Source organism: Ceratina calcarata, unplaced genomic scaffold (assembly GCF_001652005.2).
Source record: "Ceratina calcarata isolate Rehan_Ccalc_2016 unplaced genomic scaffold, ASM165200v1 scaffold328.2, whole genome shotgun sequence".
Taxonomy (NCBI): Eukaryota; Metazoa; Arthropoda; class Insecta; order Hymenoptera; family Apidae; genus Ceratina; species Ceratina calcarata.
In genome coordinates, this window is record NW_017155517.1 from 109,438 (window position 1) to 133,888 (window position 24,451).

The window sequence follows — 24,451 nt, forward strand, 5'->3', positions numbered from 1 at the left end:
GTATTAATGCTTGTATTATTATAATTCATCAATGCTCACTTTTGTATCTATATTTTTTTAGCTTATGTCATTTCAAGATATATTTGCAATAACTATTCATTAAATGCTAGAAATATGCAGCTCATGGTAACTTGATTTCAATTTTTATATATTACTTAATTGCTTTATGTGCTAAGTATGTATATTCCACTATTTCATATCTGTGTCTGTCATTTGAGATATTTTGCTATGCTGTCTGATATATTTGTGATTAACGTTGTAATACGTGATGTCTAGCATAATTATTTTTCTAGGCTCCGGAGCAAGAAAACACATCTGCTAAATGGAGCAGGCCTCCTCCTCCTCAATTAAACCCACAAACAGATGTATTGGTCTTTCAGCAAATAGATATCGACCATTACTTGGGTAATATTATGAACTAAAATAAGTGAATTATGTTGTATTGTGTAATGATAATGTTCCATTATGCTTTTGGTATTTAGATGCACCTTTACCTGGCATGCCAGGCAGTAAAACAGCTCCAGTACCAATAATGAGAATGTTTGGTGTCACAGAACAAGGAAATTCTGTTTGTTGTCATGTTCATGGTTTCACTCCATACCTGTATGTCTCAGCTCCACAAAACTTCAATGAACATCATTGTAGGCAGTTTAAGGTAATTTTAATAGTTAGTAATTTAAAGTCTCAGTATAAAATGTAAATATTGTATAAATATATTTTTTAGGATGCTTTAGATAAGGCTCTGTTAAAAGATATGAGATCAAATCCAGATAATATTCAAGAAACTGTTTTGGCTGTTGAACGGGTGTATAAACAGAACATGTATGGCTATGCAGGAAATGAGAAATCATTATTCTTAAAAATAACAGTGGCAGTACCAAAATTAGTCGCACCTTGCAAAAGACTGGTCGAGGCGGACAATATTATACCCGAATTTAATCATAAGTATATTGCTTATGAAAGCAACATTGATTTTGACATTAGGTATGTTCAATAAATCAAAAAATGATTACCTCATACATCTTATTCAAGATATTTTCTCAAAATTAGTAACTACGTGTGTTACAGATTTATGGTAGACACCTCAGTTGTTGGATGCTCATGGATCGAATTGCCTCCGAAGACGTGGAAACTTCGTCAACACTATGGACATGATTTACCGTTAATTACAAGATGCCAATTGGAAGTGGATGTGGCATGGGATGCTTTCATTGCACATGAGCCACACGGAGAATGGTCGAAAATCGCACCATTCAGAATACTCAGTTTCGATATTGAATGCGCTGGCCGCAAGGGTACAGTTCTTTTTCATTTGTTCTATATATAAACACTTCGTACATCCTACACGAATTATGCTAATTACATTCATAAATTTAGGTATTTTTCCCGAACCAAATCACGACCCAGTTATACAGATTGCTAACATGGTAATAAGACAGGGAGAACCAGAGCCTTTTTTAAGAAACATTTTTACTCTGGACACGTGCGCACCAATCGTTGGTAGCCAAGTTTTAAGTTTCGATAAGGAACAAGTAATGTTAGAGGTATAAGTGTACTCTAGATTTTCTTATCACATTAAGCAGATTTGAAATCATAACTAAGCAATTATTTTCCTCAGAAATGGGCTGAATTTGTGAGACAGTTGGACCCCGACATTTTCACTGGATATAACATAAATAATTTTGATTTTCCCTATCTAATTAATCGAGCAAAGCATTTCAATTTAACGAATTTTTACTTTCTTGGTCGAGTGAAGAAAGTGAAGTCTGTGATTAAAACTCAAGTACTTCAAAGCAAACAGATGGGTAATCGTGAAAATAAGCATGTCAATTTTGAAGGAAGAGTTCCATTCGACTTATTGCTGGTAAAAACTAATTATCATGAAAGTTGATACAGAACTAATGAAAAATTATATCTGTGTTTAGGTACTGGTCAGGGATTACAAATTAAGGTCTTATACCTTAAATGCTGTCTCCTATCATTTTTTGCAAGAACAAAAAGAAGATGTTCATCATAGTATTATCACAGACTTACAAAATGGCAATGCACAGACCCGACGAAGGCTTGCTGTCTATTGTTTAAAAGATGCGTACTTACCGCTAAGGCTTTTAGACAAGTTAATGTGTATTTTTATCTATATGGAAATGGCAAGAGTCACTGGAGTTTCTTTATGCAGTTTGTTAACCCGGGGCCAGCAAATAAAAGTTGTTTCTCAACTTTTGAGGAAGGTAAATAAAAGAAATAAGTCTATTGTTTGTTGTTTAATCTATATTGTAAAACATAAATAATTTCAGATTCGAGAAAAAGATTTTTTAATGCCAGTACACCGGGGACAAGCTACTGACGAACAATTCGAAGGTGCAACAGTCATAGAACCAAAGCGTGGCTATTATAATGATCCAATTGCGACTTTGGATTTCAGTTCTCTATATCCTAGTATTATCATGGCCCACAATCTGTGTTATACAACACTGTTAAATAGCGAGAGGCAGACTAAGTATAAAGTTAATTCAGAAGATGTAACTGTGACTCCAACTGATTCAAGGTTTATCAAAGCTAACGTCAGAAAAGGAATTCTACCAGAAATTTTAGAAAATCTCTTATCAGCTAGAAAAGCAGCGAAAGCTGAGTTGAAAAATGAAACTGATCCATTGAAACAAAAGGTATTGGATGGTAGACAGTATGCTTTGAAAGTATCTGCCAATTCTGTATACGGTTTCACTGGCGCTCAGATGGGAAAATTACCATGCTTAGAGATTTCTGCTGTAAGTATTTCTCTATTCATTATCGAACAATGCCCAATAAAATTTATATAATAGAAAACTTTATTTCCAGAGTGTTACCTCGTATGGACGTACCATGATAGAAAAAACGAAACAGGAAGTGGAACAGCAATTCTGTGTTACAAATGGGTATAATAATGATGCAGTAGTTATATATGGAGATACAGATTCTGTTATGGTTAAATTTGGTGTAAAAACAGTTGAGGAAGCCATGAGTCTCGGTAGAGAAGCAGCAGAATTTGTATCTTCAAAATTCCTAAAGCCAATAAAATTAGAATTCGAGAAAGTATATTTTCCATACCTATTAATTAATAAGAAGCGGTACGCTGGTTTATACTTTACACGGCCAGACAAATATGATAAAATGGACTGTAAAGGTTTAGAAACTGTACGAAGAGATAATTGTCCATTAGTAGCCAACATGATGAATACTTGCTTGCAAAAATTGCTCATTGATAGGTAAACTAATATTATGTTTTTCGTATCTGTTTATTAGTACGTTTTGTATCTACTCTGTACTCAATTTTTCATTTTTATTATCTTTTTTATAGAAACCCTAATGATGCTCTAAATTATGCAAAGCAAATGATAAGCGATCTCTTATGTAATCGTGTTGATATTTCTCAGTTAGTGATTACAAAGGAATTAACGAAGACTGATTACCACGCCAAACAAGCTCACGTTGAATTAGCTGCAAAAATGAAGAAACGTGACGCTGGAAATGCACCGAAACTTGGTGACAGAGTTCCATATGTCTTAATATCAGCAGCCAAAGGCACACCAGCTTATCAAAAAGCTGAGGATCCAATATACGTGTTGGAAAATAATATTCCTATAGACACGCAATATTACTTGGAAAATCAGTTAGCCAAGCCATTGGTACGCATTTTCGAGCCAATTCTTGGCGACAAGGCTGAATCGCTTTTGTTGAAGGGAGATCACACACGTACGAGATCTCGTGTTACATCGAAAGTTGGAGCTCTGTCCGCCTTCACACTTAAAAAGGCGGCATGTTTGGGCTGCAAAGCTGTTCTAACACCAGAAAGGGAAAAAATGGCTTTATGTCAATATTGCGAACCAAAAGAAGCAGAATTTTATCAAACTGAATTGTACATGGGTAGAAAATTGGAAGAGAAATTCTGTAGATTATGGACAGAATGTCAAAGGTGTCAGGGAAGTCTTCACCAAGAAGTATTGTGTACTAGGTTTGTAAACTTCATTAAGTCATATTTTATAATACTGATCCTAGTCTAATTTCATTATTTTATTCGTTTAGTCGTGATTGCCCTATATTCTATATGAGAAAGAAAGTTCAAATGGAATTAGATACGCAAATGAAACGAGTTGAAAGATTTGGCATTCCGGAGTGGTGAAACTATAATGTTTTAAAAAGATCAGAGGTGCGTTCATAATTGTTTTTTATCAATCAATGCATGCAAAAACGATTATTTTATGTGCATATACTTGCGGACAAACAGAACTTATCGACGCCTCGTATTCATAAAATCGGCGGACCTATGAAGAATAATCTTATTTTACGGATAATTAAAAACAACATTGTACTTCAATACTTATGAATAGGAGGCGTTGTTATAGCCCGTCGCGTTAATTTTAATATAAATAAGAATCCCCAAATAGCTAATAAGATTTGCATGAAACAAAATAACATCAGAATAAATTACAACTGCAGTACAATTTACATAAAATATTTAATCTTTTTTGCGAAGTTTTTACAATTTATTATGTAACATATCTGTAAAGCATGTACTCGCACATTAATTTAATATATTAATTTCACACTGTTTGTTTAAAGAAACTGAAGAATGCAGTAAATTGTTTTATTAATTAAAATGCAATTAATCTTTGTGGAATATTTATTATGAAATACTTTTTATAAAGATTTTAAATACATAAATTATCAAATCTTTATATACTGTTCAAGCAGTGCATGGACAGCATACTCGATTACCATATAATGTTAAAATTAAATAATTGAGACACATATATTTACATAATTATTCACACAGTACGTCAAAAGCTTTACATCTCGAACGATTTTCGATTTTTACTACATGATCTTTTTGAATTAATTAATAAAATGGTAAGAAAATGTTATTAAAAGCTACTACTTTCTATTGCTTCGTATAATAAAAAACATAATAACAAATAAAATGTTCACATTACGATAATAATATAATTCTTTAATAACGATGCAGGAAAAGTACTTAAGAATCGAATACATTTCTGTTTTATTCAAAATTGTATGGAAAGGTAAAACATTTTGTTTGCCCTTTTATTCTTTGCTTCACATTTATGAAAATCGTAATAAATCATAGAGTAAACTTCTGATGGAATTCGTAAAGCTGTTTAAAATATAATTATAATAAATAAACAAAATGTGCCCAGCTCTATGTAGGTCATTCATTGTGACAGTCGTGTGACTAGTCTTCTCAATAAGGCTTAGGTAAAAAATGTTTCTTAATAATATTAATCATTTTCTACTTTGCAGCGCATTCGACAACCAGTCCATTGCTTGATCAAGTCCTTCACCTTTTCTTTTTTCTTGTTACAAAAGGACATTCTACATGTATGTAGTACTTACATTGTATGAATGAAATCATTGAGACACATATATTTACATAATTATTCACACAGTACGTCAAAAGCTTTACATCTCGAACGATTTTCGATTTTTACTACATGATCTTTTTGAATTAATTAATAAAATGGTAAGAAAATGTTATTAAAAGCTACTACTTTCTATTGCTTCGTATAATAAAAAACATAATAACAAATAAAATGTTCACATTACGATAATAATATAATTCTTTAATAACGATGCAGGAAAAGTACTTAAGAATCGAATACATTTCTGTTTTATTCAAAATTGTATGGAAAGGTAAAACATTTTGTTTGCCCTTTTATTCTTTGCTTCACATTTATGAAAATCGTAATAAATCATAGAGTAAACTTCTGATGGAATTCGTAAAGCTGTTTAAAATATAATTATAATAAATAAACAAAATGTGCCCAGCTCTATGTAGGTCATTCATTGTGACAGTCGTGTGACTAGTCTTCTCAATAAGGCTTAGGTAAAAAATGTTTCTTAATAATATTAATCATTTTCTACTTTGCAGCGCATTCGACAACCAGTCCATTGCTTGATCAAGTCCTTCACCTTTTGTTGCAGACGTCTTAAAGATTTGGAAAGTTCTGTTTTTAAGGGCATCTAATCCAAGCGCCTGATGCACCTCTGCTACACTTAAACATCCTGCCATATCTTGTTTATTTGCTAAGACCACCAGAATGGCACCTTGCAATTCTTCTTCCTGGACGCGTACAATCATATATATATTTATTCAGTATTGCAAACAATGTCTATTAGTTTTACGTTCATTTGTATTGTTAAATATATTTATAGTTCATTTCATATACTATTAGCAGTAAGAACTACCCACCCTTAACATATAAATTAATTCATCTTTTGATATGCCTATCCTATCCTTGTCTGCCGAGTCCACAACATAAATAATTGCATCTGTATTTGAATAATAACACCTCCAATATGGCCTGAAAGTTTCAAGAAATGACGGTATATACAAGTCTACTTTTACTTATGATTATTACATACCGTATACTAGTTTGACCTCCCAGATCCCAGACTTGAAATTTTAAATTCTTGTATGTAACCTGTTCTACGTTAAATCCTATAGTGGGTATTGTTGTAACTACTTCTCCAACCTGTAACCTAATGGAGAAAGACTTTAAGTGTATCCTATGTCAAGTTCAATTATCGCTACCGTTCCAAATTCTTAAATTGCTTATAGTATAAAACAGTATCAACATTTCCTAGTATTAACATCAATATAAAATCTGAGCAAAAACTAAAATTTACATAAATTAATCTAAACAAACAAATTAATATCAACTTCAGTGTACGTGTTAATAGGTAAGCTGTCAAACAGTCGAGCTTGTCAATAATAAGCACACCTGTACAAAATCGTAGTTTTTCCGGCTCCATCCAAGCCTAGAATTAAAATTCGCATTTCTCGACTACCGAGCAAATTACGAAAGTAACTGAGTAATCCTCCTAAAAATAGGAAAATATAATTACTTTAGAGTAGTTCCGAAACCGTAAGAAACACGAACAATTGTCCATCGAATAGTTAAGTATTTATCTTCATGAGATTCGATGAGTTTTCGGAGGTTTGTTCATTCATGGATCATCACACAACTCACCCATCTCGATCACGTATTATTTCCAGTTCATATAGTATTAGTTAATATTTATTGTCAAACGTACAATAAGCACACTTTTATCTATGTAACCGGGGCGCACACCCCTTTAAACTGTCCACGGATGCAGTCCGCTTCAGATCACTTGCTGACTTGTATCGTTTTCGAACGTGCCTGAAGTTGTTTCTATTCGTCATGTATACATATGTATGTAGTACCCCCCTATATACATATGTATGTAGTATATACCCCCACATAAGTAGCACACAAATTGCTATGTTCAGCGACGTGGTTATTTGAAAAAAACAGGTACAATATATTTCATTTTTCTTTTCCTAAACCATGTTAAACAATGTTATTCAAATATTTCTTACGTTATGCGTAAGTTCTCTTTTGTTGACTTTTCATGCGATTAAAGTTGGCTTGATAAGCTGATAACATGCTCTATATACTATAATACTTCCTCGGTGATAGTTTTTAGTTAGTTTGATATACGTAATTGTATAAGTGTTCTCCGTATTAAATTCATTTTTTTAGGTGCACGAGAAAAGTACGGAAGTACATATTATATAAAATGGGAAGTATGCAGAAGAGTACCGTAGACGTAGAGATACTAAAAAATTTAAGACCCAAACTCTGTTGATAAATATTAAAGCATTTTGTCTTCGACAATTGTTGGCAGATGGCAGAAATATCGTCTTCTGTGTTCGTTCTTCGCATAAGAAATTTTTTTGTACCCTGGACCGAAAGTGGTTCTGCTGGGATGCTGCACAAACGCGGCGCCTGTGTTGCTAGTAATTGACAGCTGCCGAAAAGCGGCGACTCGGTAAGACGGGCGTGTGGATATTTTGTCTCGTTAATCAGATGAAAGATACTGCTCGCAGAATTAAAAAAAAGACAGAATAAGTCTAACTCGTTCTTTTTGCCCAAGGATATTGTTGATCTCGACACATCATGCGTTTGCGCCAACATCACCGTCTGCGTGGTACAGTTTAAAAAAGTTCATATGTGTTTACAGTTTCACGAAATATTGTAGTGCACTTTTCAGCATGATTATGTACATTTAATATCGCGACATGTCTTTTGTTTATGCATCTCTCAATGAAATAGTGAAAAATAAAACTGCTGACGCAACGTGAAGACTGAATGGAAAAAAGTGAAGTTTTCATTAATAATAATTTTAAGTGCTCTTCGAGTGCTCGTCATGACGAATGTATACATATGTTCATTTCCACCAACACACTGAAACAAGTTTGGTAAGTCTTCTAAAATATATACAAACTGAAAGAAATAATGTTAAGCAGTCTTTAAAACACTTCATGTAATTGTCATAAATTTAATCTTATGTATAAAAGTAGTAAGGTTGTCTAAAATTGTTGAAAACTTATTGCTAGAGGATCGTTACTACTATATTAGCTACAAAATGTAGCTAGTGCCAAGGTAATCACGTTCCATCAATTTTAATCTAGTATTCATAATTATTATCAAAGACATGTGACAGTTGTCAAGTAGTAAGTTCAGAAAGCTGAGTCAGAGAGATTGCATGTTTTAACATTTAATAACTGTTAGAAACCGGTTTTCTCAAAAATGGAATTTTTCTCAGTATCGTGAGCCCTCAAAGTTCAATTTTGTTCCTTTATCGGATATCAAGGAAGATCAGGCTCCGATTCGTTCAGAGATCATAAAGTACGGTATAAATCTTCGTGAAAGAACAATTTAAACCTTTGAAAGGATTTACAGCCAACCGGGTGCCGCATAGGATGCACACTTTTGAGAGATATTCTCTCATAGATTGTGATCTTCTTTCTCGGGCTTTCGCCCGTTTAGTGACGTGGACGAAAACGAAGGTCCAATATCGTACTTTTGTATCGAATGCTTAATGTAAAATCAGAGGTCAATCATCTCACATTCATATGACTGTGTTTAGTTCTTAAAAACTGAATAATGCATGATTAACTTTACGATTTATGACGACGTTTAGTCTATAATAAACAAATGGTTCAGATAGAAATTAGATTGCAGTCAACTCGCATTCTGTCTCAAAATTAATTATTCGATTTGTGAATTTTGATTATTTAGTTCAAGGAAAATGTATGCTTAATACATAATACATAGTACACGTGCATTACGTATTTTATTTAAGTACATGAAACTTCATCGTTGCCACGGATCTTGCTACTATAAATTTCACTTAAGTATCGTACATCCAAGTCTTTCTACCGCGAGTTATTAAATCCTCGTTCGTTTACTTTACACCAAGTCGCAATTGTATATAATGTATATCTACCTATAACATAACGATCCAATAAATCGTATTGATCTATGGTCCCGAGGGGAGCGTTTACGTGGATTCTACTGTAGCATCGCGTAAGAAATCGCGGTTGCAAGCAAACAGTAAGGTGCGTAAGTTGTCCACGATGATACGTAAGGAAGGAATGCACCTCGGGAAGTTTTGTCCTCGTAGCCGCATCGATAGGACAGCGAACAGGATAAAGTAATAATGACAAATGGGGAGAAGGCGAGTGACTCTTCTAAGAAAGGTCATCGGGGTCTCATCGCTGTCCTGCGGGAAAACAGAGACGCCGTTCGCATATGTTCGATTGCCAAATACGCAACAGCGATGCGCAAGATCGACGGATCAAACGAGAAATTCGTTGCGAGATCATGGCAAGTGTCGCTCGTGCTCGTGATACCACGGGCGAACAGAACGGATAGAGAAGGAGTGAAAGAGGGACGGAGCGAGACAATGTGAAGCCGCGTTTCTCCTCCGAAGAAGATCGCGGCGAGGGTTCGAATAAGAGGTAGTACAGCGATGGAGGTGGAAGGAATTGTCTGTAGAAGGGGTAAAGAGTAGGACAGCGGGGAAAAAGAGAGAGCGCATACGTGAAAAGAGAAGGGGAGAGCGAGATGGGTATATACGATATAGGTTTTGGTTTGGACAACCGTTGGAATGCGGTGGCCGCGGGGCGGACGACCGTTCGCCATGCCACGCCGTATGTAAGTATGTACGGATACACTCAATGCCATACATACGCCGTACGGCGTACGGCCGTTCGGCATGGTCGACGTATACTTTACGTAGATACAAGACCCAGCGCAGCAGCGCTCAGCGCATTCCCTGTGCTCCAGGCAGAGTCATACTTTTGTTTACGCCCACGTGCCCCTCCCTGGAACACGAATTTTCTCATGGTCCACTACTAAATCACCGCAAGTGTCATTATTTTCACTTTGTTTCCACTTTGCAAAGGTACAACAAATTGTTCAATGCGATAATCACTATCCTAAATCTTTGCACATATGTACTTACCTGTGTATTTTGAATGTTTCATTGGAACGAATGAAAAGTTCGAAGCAAAACATTTAGGGTTCTATTGACAAAGGTAGAATAATTTATGTAATAGGAAATGTCTATATGTTTTTCGAGACTTGAGAAATCTATTGACCCACAGATTTGTTGGTTGAAAATTCTTAGATTTCTTATGAAGGAATTCCTTACTCCCCAAGCGTAGCTATGCATGCAAACAGCAGATTCAGATGGAGATAATATTAAACATGGTTTTTAAAACAGAGTCGCGTCTATGTCAACTCATGAGACTCTTATCGGCGGTTGTCAACCGCTTCAAGCCTAATCCTTGATTAGTAGCACAACTGTCGGTGTCAGTGGTAGCTGGATGACAGTTATGGAAATTGCAGGAATCCTTTAACGTTGACGAATTATATTTCTGTAACCGGGATAAAAAGTATATGATACACCGTTATTTTTCAGCAATCGTGCGTTACATTCAAAGCCCGTACTTACGTGATCATCTAGAAAGGTAGTTATCAGACGAATAGCGATATCCAAATAAAATAAGGAATGAAGTTTAGTCATTATCTGCAAGTGTCATTATAAAGCGGTACAAGTAGAGCAGAACTTAAATACGGATAGAAACCGAGCCATAATGAATCCAACGAATAAGATATAAAACTACCGTGAAAAACCGGTTATTCTATAAAAAGATTAGTCAAGGTAGAATAAGACCAAACTCCCGAGTAATTGGGTCACGAATAAATTATGCAAATACAAATATGTATATTAAATGATCCGTATATTTTCATATACTTAAATCAAATTTGCTTTCTCGCCTTTCTCGAAAGAAAAGAATTTTTTCAAATACGATTAAAACGCCTTTTGATAAAAACATTAAGGAATGTCGCTCGGATGAAAATTCTGCGAAAAGGTAGTCACGCATGCTTTCACTTCGCGCGGAAGGGGCATTTTTGGAGGAAAGGCTGGACGCGAGACGCGGTGTTCCTTGTACGCACTCTTAAGGAAGCACTTTGGAAGCCAGCCAGAGTAATTGCATACAAGAGCTCGTCAAAGCGAGCAACACGAGACCACGCTCTCGTCGTCGAAAAGTCGTCACCACTACCTTTGCTTACGATTCGCAACGTAGTTGATGGCCCTCTTTATGCACTTATTCGTCTTCTGTTCTTAATCATCATTCTTTCTTCAGTATTGCTAACTATTCTACATTAAATTTCTTTAATTCAATAGAAGTTTCAATCGTACTTTTGCTCATTACATATCATACTTGTAAAGTACAGGGATACAGTATTATGTGACACGTACAAGTAGTACAGACAGAAAGTAATGAAAGTTTCCACTTTTACTGATCTTTTACTGCGATTAAATGTTAATGAGGGAGAAACGTGTGAATTATAGTTTCGTCTCTCGTAATTAAATAATGATTCAATAATATTAATATAACAAATAGACTGCGGATGCAGAATAAAAAATCTGTAATGAAAATTAAAAAATGGAATATAGATTGAGAATTCTTTTATCTTTCAAAAAAATAATGATGTACATTATGATTTTGTGGGTATTCTGATATTTTGTGATGTTGTTTTACACACTTCCTCACACTACATCCATTCTTTCTTATTTTCTGCAGATACAGTTTTTTTTATAAGTCGATCAAATCTCCAGTCTAATAATAAGAATTAAGAAATAGCTGTTATTTATAGGAGGATATTGACATTATCGAGCTAGTTCACAATGTGGAAACTATTCCTTGATACACCTTACGCTTATGTGATCGAACAAAACGTGGTTCAAGCGGTTGGTTAAACAAGAGATCCGCGTGCTCCTTCGTATGACTTTATTCGCCAAGTTACGGGATCGTTCATGCGGGGAGAATTGCATTTCTTTAAAGGGTTAATCGAACTGCACTGGCAACCGTTGCCATCCACTTATGCAACGAGACACCATCGAACCACACCCTCTCTTGTTTACTCCTGTGCACCGATGCGTTCATGCATTCTATACATTTATCTACTCCTTATGGTCGACCACTTTTCCGTAAAAGTGTTTAATCTAATACAAGTTTAGGCTTGCTTTAAGTTTGTTTAGGTCTCTAGATAAATTTACGTTACAGGCACAGTTCATACAACTTATTTTTATAGTCTAAAAGTTGCGGCATTTTACTTAAGACGCGTTGCTTTGAATATAAACTGAGAATATATCCTGTAATCAACTCTGTTTTCTATAATTTTTTTGTACAAACAGGTGGATTCCGTCCTCATAGAAAGTGGAAAACTGGAATATGAGATCTGACCCGCTTCTAAAAATCGAGCACGAACTTTTGCACTAATCTACATTACACAACATTAACACTAATAAATTTAATATGAATTTTTATGTATTGCCAATGCTATCTTTAATTATAAATTGTCATCTTTAGACGTAATTTATTACTTTCCTAATTGAATGCAGGACTTGCAAACTAGGAATTCGATAATTACAGTGGAAAGTCTGTCATCTATGTAATAGTCGTCCAGATACGTTCGCGAGCAATTGAAAACCAGTTATCAACTGAATAAGAACCCAGAACAGGTTGCGTTAACTTAACATAAAGATAAATACAGCTAGTACAAATTATGAAAATTACACCCGCGCGTGTTATATTTTTTCGTGGTCATTTACATGTAACAACATTCGCAATCAATATTTATACAGAATGTTTCTTATTTGTATGTCCTATAGCGGTATTGTTTGTTCCATTATAATTATTCTTTGCGCAATATTTTTCATCTTTCCACCTTGCATTTTTCTTGAAAGTCTTTGTATAAAATAGATATGAGGCATTCTTACGAAAAGCCGAGAACTAAGAATTTTTAGGATATTTAAATTCCTTAATTTATGAATCATGAATCTCGCATTCAATGCATGCTTCAAATTGCAGTGTAACTACTCTAATCACTTGTAAATTTAAGTTTGCATTTATTACAGAAACAGATGACAAATAATTCAAGTCTAGAGTTTCACATCCTTTAGCTAAATCGTTTTAATTCCTCTTCAGATTGCGAACATATTTTCAATAGAGAAAGTTCTGATGAATTTTCCCAAAAGATGCTCGAAGACTGCGCGAGACGAACATTATATCGGGTGATACTCTTCCTATTAACGTAGGCCACACGTGTTCAGCGATAATTAACACCGTTCGCGGCGCGACAATAGACACCGGGCGTATGAGTAGACACATAATTGTTTCCTTTCGTCCGCGATGCTATCTTGTCGCTAATTATTCTCAGAATCATCCAGATGTTTCGTTAATGACCTTCGAGCCTGAGAAGAAAGTTTCGCATAATTACTTTCTACTAAAGATTTTCCCGATCGTGCCTTGATTTCTCATGTTGAAAGTTTCTATACCTTTTCATTTCAGTTAGTTCTGTTCTGTTCGCAATATGAAAAGTTTGTTGCGTTATTATGACTCACTCCAACGTAAATGCTATGAAATACATGTATGTATTTATACAGAATAAAAATTTGATAGAATGTTAGAAGTAGACCGCAGATTTTATGCATTTAAAAGAAAATATAATGTGTAGAAGATATAAATGCTGGATCTAATGGTCGATCGAATAATGCTGGATGAATTTCAAGATTGTTAATACCATAAATGTTTTATTTTACATAAAAATCAGTCGACTAAAAACTAGTAAAATACAATTTAATTCTTTTTAAATTTTTACGAAGGTATAAGATTATTCTGAAATTCGCAGGTCTTCCAGCGCAATCAGCAGCGGGAGACACAATGAACGTCGAGCGAGCCACGATGGACGGTTGCGGGCAGCAGCCGTTGTTTTTGACTGGTACTTCCGGTTCTGGCGGTATATCCAGTCCCCAACAGCAGACCGTCCAAGCCGGTACGCCTCCAGAACACTATGGGGGCCCATTGAGCCTGAGTATCTGCATATCCGATTCCGGTCACGAGATATTGCGACCCAAGCCACGCCGGTGAGTGTCCTTTTATTATCCGTAAGCCCCGGTCACTGATCCACCGGTCATCTCCTGTAATCGATATCGATCTTAACGAAGATTTGATTAATGGTCGCGTTCAACGGTGATCCGCTAACCCCGATAAGGATCGATTAAAACCGCCCGGGTATCTCCTTGGGAACATTGACCCCTCCTTATACGAAACTAGATATTATTCTGCAATGTACAGTGACTCTTGTTAATATTCGTACCCATTTCGACACTAAATAACTTTTCTAATATTGGACCAAAGAACTTAATATTTTTTGGAGTGTCAGAAGGCTTAGTTTTATAATATATAACAAAAGGTTTAAAGAAATTGCTGTTTGTCGAAGCATCGAACAAAAATGTGAGACATGATTTTTGTAGATCTAAATAAGTTATATGCAGGTATAAAGTTTCATAAAAATCGTTTTTTAAATCTTTTTTTCAATCTCTACTATCAGAATTTTAAGTAACTTCGTAATGTAACTTAACGGATAATCAATATATTGATAAGAGCTGAACGAGCATCTTTACTCTTCATATTATAATAACGATAAAAGTGACAACGATCGGTGTAAAGGTAATGTTATTACGTATTGTGCACATATTCGTGAAGCAAGCTACCGTTTGAAATGCATTCAGATACCTTTCACTGTTTTTAAATTGATCGGGTGTCAAGTGGCTAAAAGCTTGTGGTTCGGTATCGATGATCTGTAACGTGAGCATAGGGTTCCATAAGAACATGATGGCAAGACAGTATCAGTGTGTCATCGGATCCATGCAATGTTGGCGAAACATAGGATATTCATGTCAAAAAGACACGATTTACAGCCGTGTGATATTTCAGATACGATTGATCATCACGACATTATCGTAAATTAACGTTATACAGAGTGTCTGTATCTATCAGGGTATCTTAATCTTGTTTTTAAAATATCGCTGTCCCATATAATATCAGAGACCAACAGTTAAAAAACTAGGGTAGTCATGTGACTTTTTTAACATTTACTTCCGCTCGTCTTGAATTTTCCTTTTAAAAAATGAGATAACCGCGTGAGATGTCCACGTTTCCCATTGACGAAATAACAAAACAGCAGAATAATTAAAAACAAGAGAGTATTTATAATAGCCAAAGATTGAACTTCCAAATAAAACCAACTGCGAGTCCTATTTTAATATCCAAACGACCATCGATTTGTCAATTGTACTAATGAGAAAACCGCATTGCCCTAATAGCATTATATACATAATCACAAAATTAACATCCACGATTCATATAGAATATGAATAATATTTGGGAATCGGCCGAGTTCAAAGGCTTTTGCTCTGAAACGCACAGTGCAGATTGTCTTTTTGGTACAGTGTTTAGCNTTTTTCAATCTCTACTATCAGAATTTTAAGTAACTTCGTAATGTAACTTAACGAATAATCAATATATTGATAAGAGCTGAACGAGCATCTTTACTCTTCATATTATAATAACGATAAAAGTGACAACGATCGGTGTAAAGGTAATGTTATTACGTATTGTGCACATATTCGTGAAGCAAGCTACCGTTTGAAATGCATTCAGATACCTTTCACTGTTTTTAAATTGATCGGGTGTCAAGTGGCTAAAAGCTTGTGGTTCGGTATCGATGATCTGTAACGTGAGCATAGGGTTCCATAAGAACATGATGGCAAGACAGTATCAGTGTGTCATCGGATCCATGCAATGTTGGCGAAACATAGGATATTCATGTCAAAAAGACACGATTTACAGCCGTGTGATATTTCAGATACGATTGATCATCACGACATTATCGTAAATTAACGTTATACAGAGTGTCTGTATCTATCAGGGTATCTTAATCTTGTTTTTAAAATATCGCTGTCCCATATAATATCAGAGACCAACAGTTAAAAAACTAGGGTAGTCATGTGACTTTTTTAACATTTACTTCCGCTCGTCTTGAATTTTCCTTTTAAAAAATGAGATAACCGCGTGAGATGTCCACGTTTCCCATTGACGAAATAACAAAACAGCAGAATAATTAAAAACAAGAGAGTATTTATAATAGCCAAAGATTGAACTTCCAAATAAAACCAACTGCGAGTCCTATTTTAATATCCAAACGACCATCGATTTGTCAATTGTACTAATGAGAAAACCGCATTGCCCTAATAGCATTATATACATAATCACAAAATTAACATCCACGATTCATATAGAATATGAATAATATTTGGGAATCGGCCGAGTTCAAAGGCTTTTGCTCTGAAACGCACAGTGCAGATTGTCTTTTTGGTACAGTGTTTAGCGGGATCTCAAAACATCACCGTTAAGAGAAGCCAGTCCACTTACTGATCCGATTAAGGATCATTAAAATTTACGATGTACGTAATTACGACCGATTCGATTAACGATGTCGAACGAGCATATATTCGTAAGACACACTTCCCCTTTCCCCATCATTTAGTTCCATCGATACCAAGCCGCGCACCACGTGTTCGGCCTCTGAAAAATCTGTTCGGCATACAAATAGGCACTGAAATTTAAGGGTTCACGTAATAGGCTCACAAATTTTCGAAGTTCGTTCACCTGATGTGTACACGTAACGGGCTCGTACGCGGTAACCAATGGAAAATACCATGCTATTTATTAAACGTATGGCGTTTTAGAGTTTTCATAGTGCCTTCAACGTGAATATAAAATTCGAGAAAAGTTTAGTGAGGATATGAAATATTTTTCTTTGAATCAAATAATTTTAAGTGGTATAGCGTAAGCCGCACGAAGTTATATCACAAATGTCGAAATACGTACGAAATCCGTATAAGACTCGTGGAAAAGAGATTTAAAGCGTTTCAAAGATTCATGAGGTTCTTTAAAGGTAAACTCGTGTCTTATGTCGTTCTACGTCGAGAAATTCCCTTCGGGAATTTGTAAGCTTGCGTATATGGTTCATTGGTATTCTTACGCGCGAGCGTGTCGTGTGCACGCTCGGTGATTTGTATGCAAAACACAGCCCATCTCGACTTTATCAATATGTATGACACCAAATTATAATCGATAATAATTACCGATCGATCCGTAACATAAAAATTATCGATTGCGTATCGTATTCCTCTCGATTTTGCACCGATATACGGTTAAAAATAGATTCCTACATGAGAACAGTCACCGACCCATTTAGAGATTAGATTATACAGTCGTTCACGCTGTTAGTCAAACAGTTACATTCGCAAACTTTAATGAAAAAATAATGTATATTGAACTGATTTGTTAATAACAATTCGGTACCTATGGTAAGGTTCAAGTCTAAAGATTATGTCAGTAAAATTTGGAAATGATTCAATGGATGTATAAAAATGCATAAAGTAAGTAAATGACAAGGTAATAAGTGTATTATATACTTCTAAATGGTTCGATCGCTCGAAAGTTCTAATCATTGACGTTCGTAACTATCATACGCGTATAATAATGATGTACGAGTATAATTATCATGATTAATTTGTCGTGTGGTGGCATAAACCACCACGGAGCATGAATAAGCCAAGTAACAAAGCCATTTACGCAGACATACGTGTACGGAGGAATAAAAGGGATGATTCTGCGAACGCAAGTGTGCAAGGTAGTTTGAAGGAAGCTTAAACGTCGAGCACGTTGTATTTCGAACGAGTCAATGACCGCAAAAAATACTCCAGTCATCTTTCGCTGTAATCGTACGTACGAGCATCACGGAATGCGCGAATGCAATTCCTATGGTATGAGAATGATCATCCACGGGGATAAGAAGGCAAGTTGATGCGCATCCTCCTAAGCTTCTCGAAAGCACGCGGAATTATTTATTAAATCAACGGGAAGCTCCATGAAACGGCACCGTAAACGAGCAGCTCCCGTCCTCCTCCTCCTCTCCCTTTCTCCACCCGTGTGCTAAGACCCGGTGAAAAATTGAAATTTATTTCTGACGCGACTGATTGATAGCTCGATGCCTCTGTCTCTGACTCTGAGTCAAATCGAGTTTACAACGTGTGCGTGGCTGTAGCGTCCCGTTCTAGTACGTAATATTTATCTAAAATTGTACACAGAAATTTTTGTTCTCATTAAGTCCTTTGAAGCCATCATCTAAATTTGTACACAGAAATTTTTGTTCTCTTTAAATCCTTTAAAGCAATCATCACTTCTTATCTCGCTCTACCCGACAAATCACATTTTATTCTCACAAATGATTACACTATATCACCTACTAACTACTATAATAGTAAACAGGTATTTTTACAAACCTCGATGTACGTTAAAACAACCTGCGGAGGCACTGACGTGCAATTAAGAACGAATCCCTATAAAATAGCCGAGAGGACAAATCGCTGATAGCGTATCAATGAATCGGTGAGGCACGCGAGCAAACGACGCGACGAAGATGCGCGAACGTAAAATATTCCGCGTATCGAGCCAGGGTTATCGAGGGTTATCGAAGAGAAAGCACGTCCGTGTAGCTCGTTGCTTGACCGATTTACGGTGACGCGACTCTCGGACGGGTCCCGTTCCATTAAAAGACCCCATTGGTCACATACCTACAAGGTGTGTAACAGAATACGATAGATTTGACCGCATATATCGGGAGACAACCTGCACCGCTAAATTCTTATAAAAGTGTCTACTGTATCGTGCCCTCTTCTCTTTTTTGGAAATAGATCCTAATTCTCGGATAACTGTCAACCACGAAGAGGCTTTATAGTAATTACAATTTTTTATAAGGCTTGATGTTTCAAATTTTTATTAGAGACCCTAAGAAAATAGTTAAAAATCATGTCCTTTACCATTTTATTTGAGACTTCGTTTCGTTATACATTATGTAGTAAACTAAATCCTCTAGTGCTGAAAAGAATATTAAATTGTTTGATTCAATATTAAAAAAGTCATTCAGTTTTTACATCGGTACTGATGGAAGTGACTGTACGTATCTCTTATAGGTTTTATCTCGAATACGTCTTATCTTTACCTCTTAAATTGATGAACTCCAACTCGCACGTCATGAAACTCTTTAGTGGTATCGTTAATACAGACATCGATTGTATTGTACATAAGAAAATTACTCACATTCATTTATATTTTTCTATCCATGTACATCACGTCAATGAACATTAATTAATTGTATGAATTCACAAATTGAATGTGTTTTCTATACTGTAAATTTTTTATACATTCCAATAGCCATTTTCTCAGGGCAAAGTTAGCATACAATTAAATCGTCCATTGGTGGTACTCTCCCCCTCTCGACAATAGATACACTTTCCACTTTTATTCGATTCATGCGTGGTACAAAAACAAGCATCAGACTCTCACTTTTCATCTCTCCCCTTCAAATTTCCTTTCATTCGTCGGCTAATCAACCGACTAGCTCATTCAATCACCGGATACCTTTTCCCCGCTTTCGTGAGGGAATCACTCTAACTACCCTACTCCATCATTGTTGCTCTACTCTTCCGGCATTAACGCGCCTAGCGACGAAATAGAAATCCCAAAGAATTTCGCGCGATCGTGCGAAAGAAAAGTTCTGGTCTTGTTTAATTAGGTATCTAAAAGTAGAGGGAAAACGCGAAGAAGGGGGAACATTATCTGGGAACCAGGTGATCACGATAGTATACTGCGTGAAAGGATGAGCGTCGATGCTTAGGTAGATTCAACCAACATATTTAGGTTAACGGCTACTCTCTTTCCTCCTTTCCTTCCTCTTTTCTTCAAGTTTGATCTTAACTACAATAGCTACGGCAGCATTGCTAGGTCAGGGACGCGTGTACTACGTTCAGTACACGTGGAACCGATGTGGAGTATCCAGGGATTACTTTTTAGATGTTACTTTCTTAGATGTAAAATTGCTTTAGGAAAAATGAATTATATACGAGGCTCATGCAGATTCTTTGCCTCTTTTTAATCTCTTCTTTTCCTTTCTTTCGGGATCGATAACATCTTACTCCTCATCAGTTCGGTAGGTCGGGTACATACGTATGGTTTGCATATCTCTTTCACCTTAACTGGTCTTCCGTATGATTTCACTTTCTTGCATTTCACTGATAAATCTTATCTCGGCGCTGTCTTCGAAATTCATCAAATACACGCATATTGCATGATAAATTACATAAATAACAATAATAATAATAATAAAGAAAATAATTCTCAAAACAATTACCCGCGTGTAGCATGTAATGAAATAATAATTTCTCCTGCTTTCAAAACCATCACGCAAAAAAGAAAGATTAACAGTAGATATGCCTCAGTAAGCAAAAAGGCAAATAGATGGGCTTCGGTTAACCGTGAACGAAATTCTCGTCGTTCCAGAAAGCATTCCGAAATATAAAATACCGTCTTATTACCTATACCGTAATCTATTATAATTAAGCATACATCTTCGTGAATACCATGGAATAAATATTTCGTAATAATAACCGCGTCGAATCGTTGAGAAATTATTTTCACGTTCGAATCGTTATAAGTGAAGATTAATGAAAAAGCAAGTATCAGCAGTCACATGTCGTATGGTCATAAAACAAGTAGAGTTATTGGGTAATAAATAGTTGATCTACTCATTTGACAATGACGTGCCTTAATAATTTTGAAAAAAGACTAGTGAATTATAATGAATTACTTAAATTTATTAAAATATGACAACAGAATTTGTTTTCTAATAATGGATCGTTTTCAAGAAACGAGAAATAATCGAAGTGTAATAATTTTATTTATGTTATTTGGTTTCTCAGATTCGTGTTAAGAGTTCACCTTAGCGGTGCTTCGAACATTCCATGACCGATTTATAGTTATTTCAATCCAATCGAATAAGTGATGACTTTGATACAGTGAGGTTCTGCCAATCTGCTTTATGGTCGTTAAGTACATATTGCTATCCTTGCTGTGCTGAAACTTTATCTAATTTTGATTTAAAGAATGACGTGAAATTCATGTGCCAGATTATTCTTCCGACGTCTGATTTCTTTTTAATTATAGGAAATGCGTTTTTCTAAGGTACATAAACTTTTGGGATTGACTGTATAGCCAATACATCCTTAATAGCGAGATGGCCTTAGCCCTTAGCTACTAACAAGTGAATGGATGAGTCAGACTCTGTTCTTAATAACTGAATGAGNGCATGATAAATTACATAAATAACAATAATAATAATAATAAAGAAAATAATTCTCAAAACAATTACCCGCGTGTAGCATGTAATGAAATAATAATTTCTCCTGCTTTCAAAACCATCACGCAAAAAAGAAAGATTAACAGTAGATATGCCTCAGTAAGCAAAAAGGCAAATAGATGGGCTTCGGTTAACCGTGAACGAAATTCTCGTCGTTCCAGAAAGCATTCCGAAATATAAAATACCGTCTTATTACCTATACCGTAATCTATTATAATTAAGCATACATCTTCGTGAATACCATGGAATAAATATTTCGTAATAATAACCGCGTCGAATCGTTGAGAAATTATTTTCACGTTCGAATCGTTATAAGTGAAGATTAATGAAAAAGCAAGTATCAGCAGTCACATGTCGTATGGTCATAAAACAAGTAGAGTTATTGGGTAATAAATAGTTGATCTACTCATTTGACAATGACGTGCCTTAATAATTTTGAAAAAAGACTAGTGAATTATAATGAATTACTTAAATTTATTAAAATATGACAACAGAATTTGTTTTCTAATAATGGATCGTTTTCAAGAAACGAGAAATAATCGAAGTGTAATAATTTTATTTATGTTATTTGGTTTCTCAGATTCGTGTTAAGAGTTCACCTTAGCGGTGCTTCGAACATTCCATGACCGATTTATAGTTATTTCAATCCAATCGAATAAGTGATGACTTTGATACAGTGAGGTTCTGCCAATCTGCTTTATGGTCGTTAAGTACATATTGCTATCCTTGCTGTGCTGAAACTTTATCTAATTTTGATTTAAAGAATGACGTGAAATTCATGTGCCAGATTATTCTTCCGACGTCTGATTTCTTTTTAATTATAGGAAATGCGTTTTTCTAAGGTACATAAACTTTTGGGATTGACTGTATAGCCAATACATCCTTAATAGCGAGATGGCCTTAGCCCTTAGCTACTAACAAGTGAATGGATGAGTCAGACTCTGTTCTTAATAACTGAATGAGTGAGTCAATCTTCAAACGAATTTAAGTTCTGAAACAGGGCCTCGGCATGTAATGACTAACGTATTTAACAAATACCATTTACAATTAACAGTATTATTAATCAATGTCTCCGACATATTTCTTTTTTTATACTGTCACTTCAACGCACAGTTACGAATAATCGATTAAAATTTTTTATTAGTTTAATTCATAATTCTTAATTCGACTAGTTTGAATTAAAGATCTCACTCGTTAGAAGTTTAACTTCCAATTAATGTCTCATCGAATATAACATCGAATTCCATATTTAACATGATCATTACATAAGCATAATGTCATCGTGATTTTTTTGAACCAATAACATGATATCGTGCTACTAAAAGAAGACACGGTTCTGTAATTAATTTAATATCCTCAAGCCGGAGTAGCCGTCGCCCTTGACACCGGAGTTTCGCTAAATGAACACAGACAATGCGCTTCTTCAACTCCTCCTTGCAAAAGTTTTCTCCTATAGGGGCGCGTTGTGTTATAAATTAAAGACTTCCGTCGTTCTGCACGGTTCTCGGAAAGGGTATGGCATGAACGAAACGGTAGGGGCGAACGTCCCGTTTGTTCATTGAAGGAGAATTCAGGGAACCGATAACTCAGATAAATTTAATTGCCCTTTAATTAATCGTGCGGGCGGTAATGAAGAAAAAGATGGCGTTATTTCAATGGAACGAAAGTGAATTTATGAATCGAGTGTTGTACGGTCTTGGCGATGGAATGTACAAGTACTAGGACACGTACAAACTTGAAAAATCATTGAGAAACGATACAAATCTTTATGAATTATAATTAAGTTTTTTACTTTCGTCTATGAGACATTAATACATTCTATGTTTTAACAAAAACTCTCATCAATTTCATATAATAAACAGACCACCGCTTCGCAATCTCAAAGTTGTATTACTTAAATAAAAATAAAAAAATAAGCCCAACACAAACGAAGTACATGTAGATATGTGTACATGTAGAACGGCGATATCGTTTACAATTTCCAAACACGGGATTAAAATTAACAGAGCTTAAATAATAAAGTTACGTGCAGGCTGTGTTCGCTTATACGTAGAATGCAGTTCATAAAGGGGAGAAAAAACGAAGACCGGTTTGTCTAGGGAGTAAAATTACCTTATGACTTTCACGCGAATTTATCATGAGCGTATTTCAACGAGAACACCGCTATTCGTGATCAATTAGAACGTATTTTATTATGACTCATTAACTTAAACAATTTCGTTTACCATTTCTTTTTTTATTGAATTAAAAGTTTTCATTGAAGGTCGTAATAATTTAATGGTTTCTTTCAAATGATTCTGGCCTACATAATTGTTCGACTTCCGTGTTTACCCCGCGCGTTGGATCACGCAAAGAAAACTCCTGAGAATTTTCCTTGTCATTGTAAAAGGCTACCGGAAACCAGTGACATTAGTTAATGTGTCATTTTTTTCAGATTTTTCAAATACAGTCGATAATGATCTGATTAGTTTGATGCATTTATAATAATACTACGAATATAATTTAATTTGTTACATTACAATATTTTTGTATCTTTTCTAGGTCCTTATTATATGATATTTTGTTGTTCATTTCATACTATTTCAAGTAATTCTTATAATTGGTGCAGCTGTCCCATTAAAGCTCTCATTTAGGTGTTTACTCTAATATGTTTCAATTAACTCGAACCGCTGTTTCTGGTTCCCAGGAAGCTGACTTTATAATAAAACTGCGATCTTATACTTCAATTTCAAAATTGTCATTTTTATTTATTTAGTTTTTTCCTGTCAGCGTTACCGAATTATTGAAAGCTATTTTTCACGCTGTATCTATGAAGTTATTTAAATCCCGTTACCCCTTCCTCTGTGTAAACACACGCAACAACTACGTTTCCCAATCCCGACGGTTAACAGTTAACGCCTTTCGATCGCGATAAACGCGGTTTTGCATAGAAAGAGAAGCTGGCCGCGTGCGATGAAAGGATCAGAAAA

General features: G+C 35.3%; 3 protein-coding genes across 6 annotated transcripts in view; 2 read left to right on the top strand and 1 right to left on the bottom strand.

Annotated features, from left to right (window-relative positions):
* Positions 1 to 34: 34 nt before the first annotated feature.
* PolD1 (DNA polymerase delta 1, catalytic subunit) lies at positions 35 to 6,215 on the top strand. 2 transcript variants are annotated; one of them, XM_018024270.2, is made up of 13 exons: positions 35 to 126; positions 294 to 405; positions 483 to 655; positions 725 to 984; positions 1,069 to 1,295; positions 1,378 to 1,544; positions 1,619 to 1,864; positions 1,926 to 2,228; positions 2,295 to 2,765; positions 2,836 to 3,242; positions 3,335 to 3,988; positions 4,060 to 4,183; positions 5,293 to 5,338. In XM_018024270.2, the coding sequence occupies exons 1-12, from the start codon at positions 115 to 117 to the stop codon at positions 4,154 to 4,156; spliced, it is 3,129 nt and encodes a 1,042-aa protein (XP_017879759.1). In that variant the 5' UTR covers positions 35 to 114; the 3' UTR covers positions 4,157 to 4,183; positions 5,293 to 5,338. The 2 variants fall into 2 exon arrangements, with proteins under 2 accessions (XP_017879759.1, XP_026669153.1); XM_026813352.1 differs by lacking the exons at positions 35 to 126; positions 5,293 to 5,338 and adding an exon at positions 5,974 to 6,215 and having other exon boundaries at positions 151 to 405.
* On the bottom strand, positions 4,964 to 7,168 carry Arl1 (ADP ribosylation factor-like 1). 2 transcript variants are annotated; one of them, XM_018024272.2, is made up of 6 exons: positions 7,023 to 7,168; positions 6,774 to 6,873; positions 6,415 to 6,531; positions 6,242 to 6,353; positions 5,962 to 6,112; positions 4,964 to 5,333 (listed from the first exon to the last, which is right to left on the bottom strand). In XM_018024272.2, the coding sequence occupies exons 1-6, from the start codon at positions 7,024 to 7,026 to the stop codon at positions 5,275 to 5,277; spliced, it is 543 nt and encodes a 180-aa protein (XP_017879761.1). In that variant the 5' UTR covers positions 7,027 to 7,168; the 3' UTR covers positions 4,964 to 5,274. The 2 variants fall into 2 exon arrangements, with proteins under 2 accessions (XP_017879761.1, XP_017879760.1); XM_018024271.2 differs by lacking the exon at positions 4,964 to 5,333 and having other exon boundaries at positions 5,335 to 6,112; positions 7,023 to 7,165.
* A 199-nt stretch (positions 7,169 to 7,367) lies between these two features.
* Positions 7,368 to 24,451, top strand: part of LOC108624764 (ankyrin repeat and BTB/POZ domain-containing protein BTBD11) — a 29,431-nt gene continuing 12,347 nt past the window's right edge. The window contains exons 1-3 of one of the 2 annotated variants that reach the window (XM_026813351.1): positions 7,368 to 7,845; positions 7,951 to 8,275; positions 14,067 to 14,301. In XM_026813351.1, the coding sequence (XP_026669152.1) occupies positions 14,099 to 14,301 (203 nt within the window). In that variant the 5' untranslated portion in view covers positions 7,368 to 7,845; positions 7,951 to 8,275; positions 14,067 to 14,098. Of the gene's footprint in view, positions 8,276 to 14,066; positions 14,302 to 24,451 lie in introns of both variants that reach the window. The other variant, XM_018024284.2, reaches the window with a different exon arrangement.